At 43.3% G+C, this 6,656-nt stretch overlaps 1 protein-coding gene across 1 annotated transcript; it reads right to left on the bottom strand.

Moving 5' to 3' along the window:
- Positions 1-2,261: 2,261 nt before the first annotated feature.
- Positions 2,262-2,984, bottom strand: LOC116403412. The gene has a single exon (XM_031884546.1). The coding sequence runs from the start codon at positions 2,982-2,984 to the stop codon at positions 2,262-2,264; it is 723 nt and encodes a 240-aa protein (XP_031740406.1).
- Between the last annotated feature and the right edge of the window lie 3,672 nt (positions 2,985-6,656).

Here is a 6,656-nt window from a genome sequence, read left to right as displayed (position 1 = left end):
ACCACCCAGTAGCCAGACGTGAACCTTCGAGGCCTCCGACCCCGTTCTAAGTCCGGTCGTTCCTTTCTATGCCCTTGTGCCTTTCTTTCGGCGTTTTGGGACGGAACCAAGAAACCAAGTCTGGGCATCACCCTCGGCTTTTGTGGGCAAGAAACATCGAGACCACTCAGAATCGGACCACCCAGTAGCCAGATGTGAACCTTCGAGGCCTCCGACCCCGTTCTAAGTCCGGTCGTTCCGTAATATGCCATTGTGCCTTTCTTTCGGCGTTTTGGGACGGAACCAAGAAACCGACTCTCGGGCATCACCGTTCGGCTTTTGTGGGCAAGAAACTTCGAGACCACTCAGAATCGGACAACCCATTAGCTTGATGTGAACTTTCGAGGCCTCCGACCTCGTTCTAAGTCTGGTCGTTCCTTTCTAGGCCAGGATATCCCACTTACGCAAGATTTCCTTAAAGCACCAAGATCGTCCCACCCCAGCATCGATCTCCCACAGCGACTCCCTTTAAGGATATAAGATTCCACCCAAGCAACTCACAAACTACCAGATTTAACAAGTAGCAACTATAATATCTTCAACGTGCTAGCTATATTCCAAGAAGATCCATCACGAATATCAAGACCTCCTTCATCAAAAGGAAGACAAACCTCATCTCAGGCAACTTTAGCACCACCTCTTCCCTCCTCCTTACCTCTCCACAGATAAGCCCTCAAGATCTTATCAACGTCTCTGTGGACTTTCATAGGAAGCATGAACACACTAGCCCAATAAACCTGAAGGCTCCTAAGGACTGAGCGAACAAGCCGAAGTCTACCTGCAAAAGATAACACTCTAGCAGACCAAGACCGAATACGACTTGTAATACACTGAATAAGGGGATCACAATCAGAGCTCCGCAATCTTCCAGAGAGGAGAGGAAGCCCAAGATAACTAACAGGGAGATGACCAATGGAAAAACCCATGTTAGCAGCAAGCCGAGAAGCTTTCGAACTATTAACCCCCACAAGAAAAATTGAGCTTTTAGCAAGATTAGCAAACAGTCCTGAAAGCTCACCAAACCTCTTAATAGTTTCTTTTATGAAACTTATAGAATGATTATCAGCAGTACAAAAGATCATCAAGTCATCTATAAAAGTAAGATGAGTTAATCTGACCTTCTCACAAAACTGGTGGAATTGAAAATTCTCAGGTGGGCTGTTCAACATGCGAGAAAGCACCTCCATGACCATCACAAATAAGAACGGGGATAAAGGGTCACCTTGTCTAAGTCCTTTCCTCCCATGGAAAAAACCTTCCAACGATCCATTAATCATAATGGAGAACATCGGAGAGGTCACACACGCTCGAACCCAACTCACAAATCTTAAAGGCGTACCTATGGCAATCAGCAGGCCAAAGAGGAAATCCCAATTAACAGAATCATAAGCTTTTTGGAGGTCAACCTTCATAGTGGACCGAGGTTTACCTCGTGCAAATGGTATGCCCTTACAAGCTCCTGACAAAGAAGAATATTGTCAATAATACTCCTCCCAGGGATGAAAGCTGGCTGATTTCCACTAACAAAAGAAAGAAGCCACACACGAAGCCTATCTGCCAAGATTCTTGAAATGAACTTATAAATAACGCTACAACAAGATATAGGGCTGAAATCCTCCAATCGATTAACACCATTCCTTTTAGGAATAAGTGTAATAGCAGTCGTATTCACCCCTTGAGGGAAGTAATTGGTCTCAAAGAAGTGTAAGACGACATCACAGAAGCCCTCTCCAACCACTGTCCAAACTCCTTTGAAGAAGCCAACTAAATACCCATCACGGCCTGGAGCCTTTCCACCATCCATGGAGAACAGAACACGTCTCACTTCCTTCCTGCCAATAGGCGACTGGAGGGCCTGACAACACTCCTCAGTCCATCTAAACTGAACAATCTCCTCAATACAAGTAGAGAGCTCTCTATAGCTAATATTGAGAACCCACACTATCTTTGAAATAATTCACAACCACCTGAGTCACCTGATCATGGTTAGTCAACTAATTTCCATCTGGGTCAATAACTGATCTCAAAGCATTGCTGCTCTGCCTTGATCGAACATATCGATGAAAAAAGGCAGTATTCTGGTCATCTAGCTTCAACCATCTGATTTGCGACTTCTGGCGCATAGCGGCTTCCTCCACTCTAACTGCTTTCCAAAAGTTTATCGTGGCTAAGCTCGCGTGATTAGTCGCCTCCTCCGACAGAGAGTTCGTCTCCATCTTTCTTTAAGCTCGGACCATGGTGTCATTGGCAAGACGAACATCCTCACTGATGGTTCGAATATGCCTACCAAAATGTCTGCGAAGAATCGACTTGAGATTTCTTAAGTTCCTTACACTATTCACAATTGGAGAAACTCTAGTATCTTTGGTCCAAGCAGAGGACACAACATCCATAAAGGACGCTTCTTCAACCCAATGGTTAAAGAAACGAAAAGAGACCACTTGTTGGCTTCGCTGATTACTGGGATAGACAAGTATGGAAGAATGATCAGAAATACCCCACGGGAGGACGTTAACCCACATGTTAGGCCATGTACTAAGCCCCTCATCATTCACTAGGATACGATCAAGTCTCCTCATCAAACCCAACCCATGTCTCTTACTAGTCCAAGTAAACCAGTTCTCCTGGACCGCGGGTTCAACAAGGTCCGCCTCTCGAATAGCCATGTCAAACTCCTCCATATCCTCCACGTTCGGAGCACCCCCGAAGGCTTCAGAGTGGAGTCTGATGGTGTTAAAATCACCAAAGACCATACCCGGTCCTCTCCAACCAGCAGAGATCTCAATTATTCGCCTCCATAAAACACGTCTCTCGATATTACTATTAGAGGCATACACACACAGAACCTCTACCTTCTCCCCAGAGATCAAATCTGTTATTACACCAGAAATAAACCGGTCGACAACCTCGTTAGTCGTGAACACGAATCTGTTACGTTTCCACATAATCCACATCCGACCTACTCCACTATTGCTGTAGTTACTAATGAACCCTTACGAATCACTAAATCTTCTAGATATCGAGACAAAGTTCTCCTCTCGAACTCTAGTATCCAGGATGCAATAGAAACCCACCATAGACACGGCTAAGAAGTCCTTCACCGCTCTACACTTTACAGGGCTATTAAGGCCCCGCACGTTCCACGTACACCAACTAACCATGAGGTCGTATGGGAGCCGCCTCTCCCATAGGAATTACATCACCTGTAGTACTCAAAACGACCATAGAAGAGTCATCTACTCGTAAGGGAGGAGGGGAGCCATCCACTATAGATAAAGGCCATTTATCTCCTTTATCCACCTCCATGAGGTTGTTAAAGGAGTTAGTGATACTCGCTTCCGCCCTTTTCCCTCTGTCCCAAATAGAGATCATTCCCCTATTTTTCCTGTCAATTGGGTAAATTCCTCTCCGATTTACCTCCACCTTTTCAGGCAGTTTATGGGTAATAATTTCTCCTTCTTCCATGTGTTGGAAGGATTCCAACACAACATCTCCATACTCCCCACAATCTGGAACCACCTCTTTAGTAGGAACAACCTCTTTAACAGGAACCTCTTTACTTGCAGCTTCCTTTTTACTATTTTCATTGCCTCTTTAAAGGGTGTTTTGCGAGTGTCCAAAAGATCGACACAAGGTACATTTTTTCCGTTTCCACTCATAAGTGACAGTTACAATAAATTCCTCTCCTCTAAGGTTGACTGTAACTTCGGCAGGCATAATACTGTCCACATTCAATTCCACACATATACGGGAATAAGAAAGACGACGCCTCTCTTTAGTAGCAAGATCAACTGAAAAAGGTTTTCCTATTGCACTCGCTACCACAGTCAAACCAACATCCGTCTATAGCTCCAACGGAATCCTCCCTAACTTTATCCAAACAGGAACTGAATCAAAGACAAAGGATTCAGGAACTATACCTGGAGTCCATTTGCGGAGGAGCATAGGTTTGCCTCCAAGGTGCCATGGGCCACGGGATAAGATCCACTCTATCGACTTCAGATGTTTGAATTCAAAGCAGATGAGCCCATTCTCCATCAGAGTAATTGTTGGCATTTCAATTCTACCCCAAATCTTCTCTATAAGACGATAGATGACTAGATACGACAATTTTGCATCAATTAATTGCCTGATGAGGGAGTTCTCCCACACTCTAACTCCTTGACTAATAACTTCTTCAAACGGGGTCACCACAATTTTCTCTCCCACAGTAGTCAGAGGTGTATAGGTCATAGAGAAACCTCTTGTTGAGCCAAATAAGGAAGCCCATGAATTTTTACCTACACCTCCATAATTATTAGATTTATGCACCTCATGCCCACGAATAGGAACAGGCGGCCCACCATTTGAATTAGTACCAAACGGTTCTCTAATGGCTGGCCCATCATTCAAATGCCCATCAACAGGCCCAATCTTTGGGGCACTTGCAATAGCATCCAGCCCAGGTCCATATCCTTCGGTCGCTGCAATTTGTCCAACATGCTGAACACTTGAAGCACCAGCAGGTAAGCACTCCTTCTGTGAGATCCCAGTTTCGTGTGAGATGGGTGGCCCATCATTCAACGATGGCCCATCAACCAGAGATCCATGACCAATTCCATTCATAAATGTGTCCACACCATTCGGCTTCGGCCCATTTACCGGCTCACTAGGCTTCATCAAGTTTTCATTCAAAACAATCGGCCCACACGCCTTTGGGCCAACAATCTTCATGGGACCATCTCCGCTCGGTCCATTTCCTGTATTTTGATTTTTATATGTTTCACGGTTCACGTAAACCGGTTCGGGTCCACTCATGTCCGACCGTTTCTTCCTCACATAAATTAGGCCACCCTTTGCAGTCGCCGCCCTTCGGTCGTTCGCCGCCATATCATGTACGCGTTGAAGGCTTGACATCATGCGTTTCTTCACCTCCTTAACGTCACTGGATAATTTCTTCATCGTTTCATGCTTAGGACATCAACCCAACATCCGTGATGATCTTTTCAGCCCAATCTGGGAACACGAATGAACTCAAAAAGAATTGAAATTCAACCGAGGAGATTCATGCGAGATCCCTCCAGTGAGTGAATTAAATCATGGTCTTCAAACCCAGAAGTGGTTGCCAATAAATTGATTCGTACCACACACAATACTTTCAAGATAGTTCAAATCAATTCAGCTTGGAAATAGATTTAAACAATTTCTGGACAGACGTTAATTCTCCCGAATCAAAATGAATATCATTCGTAATGGTTCAATTGATCAATTGTAATCAATTTCGAAATGGATACCAAATGACATTAGTTTTCACATTCAATCTGCCAAAATCGAATGAATTACCTTCGAATTTGATCCCTTGCTGACCGCAACACTCACCAGGCATTCGCCTCCTTCACCAGCCGAGTGAGAGAACTTGGAAATCCTAGAGAGACACGTGTGAGGTACACGCGCCCAAGATGAAATTTTTTCCTTTTTACTCTAATTGAGTTTGATTGAGGGCTTTGAAAAGAAGAGGAATCTGATAGACCCTTCGAAGGGAATAATCAAACTTTGAAACTAAGTGTAGAACCATAGAGAGATTACCCCACCGATTCTAGCAGGGCCTATTACCATATTGCATACCAAAGAAAGAAAAAAGAGGCTTGTAAATGCAAACCATAAAAATGTGACACAATCAACAACTATAAAAAAAACATATGCAATATGCATTGAAAAAAGCTCATAAAAATTAGAGAGTGAAGTCGATTAAGTCAAGTAGAATGTGTTGAGTTCCCTAATTATTAGTGCTTTTGGGGGAAAATTTCACTTTTGGCCTAACCAAAACTAGACCACCTATTCTTAGCGTTCTAAACATAGCATCAAGTTTGATTGAGGGCTTTAAAAAGAGAAGGAATCCTCTCCAAACCACCGAAGGGGGAAAATGAGTGTCGTCACTCTGAAGGGAGCAGTCAAACTTAGCATTGAGTTTGATTGGAGGTTTTGAAAAGATGAGGAATCTGATAGACCCCCATATTACATCTGTACAGCGGAAGAGGGACAAAGAAATTGAAAAAAAAAATATCACGTGCACATGAATAGCATGTGAGGGTTAGTAAAGGGAAGGTTTAGTTACCTTATTGTTAGTATAAATAAAAAGTAATCGTGGGCGGGAAAGTTAGGTTTTGTTTGAGAAAGTGAATTTCTATTCTTCCTTGAGAGAGAGGATAACAGGAGAGGGATTTCATATTGTAATTAGGATTTCATTCCTATTCTATCATTAATAATATAGTAGCAATTTTATTCCAAGACTGGTTTCCATCAAATTGGTATCAGAGCATTGATCTCGGGCAAGAAGAATGCAAATGGTTCATACTCGAATCGAAGAGATGGAGACGTTTGACCAGGAAATACAAGACATTAAGAAAGAGATTAGTAAGATACTGGTGATCGAAAAGACGTTGGCCAAAATATCCAAAAATATGGAGAGGTAGAATCAGATGATGTTACGAATTATGGAATCGACAACAATGCACAATTCATCGACGAAGAATGTGGACGAAGGCGAAGGGTGACCAAGATGGGAGAACGAAACAAGGAAGGAAGAAAAGAAAATAGATGATGAAAGTAATAATGACTGCAATAAGTTTAAGAAGGTG

The sequence above is a fragment of the Cucumis sativus genome, chromosome 4 (assembly GCF_000004075.3).
Source record: "Cucumis sativus cultivar 9930 chromosome 4, Cucumber_9930_V3, whole genome shotgun sequence".
NCBI lineage: Eukaryota > Viridiplantae > Streptophyta > Magnoliopsida > Cucurbitales > Cucurbitaceae > Cucumis > Cucumis sativus.
The sequence above is the reverse complement of the archived record's forward strand: the minus strand, read 5'-3'. Positions and strand labels throughout refer to the sequence as shown.

Excerpts from the sequence above, each read along its gene's own strand:
- LOC116403412 (XM_031884546.1), bottom strand. The coding sequence starts at position 2,984 with ATGTGGAAACGTAACAGATTCGTGTTCACGACTAACGAGGTTGTCGAC.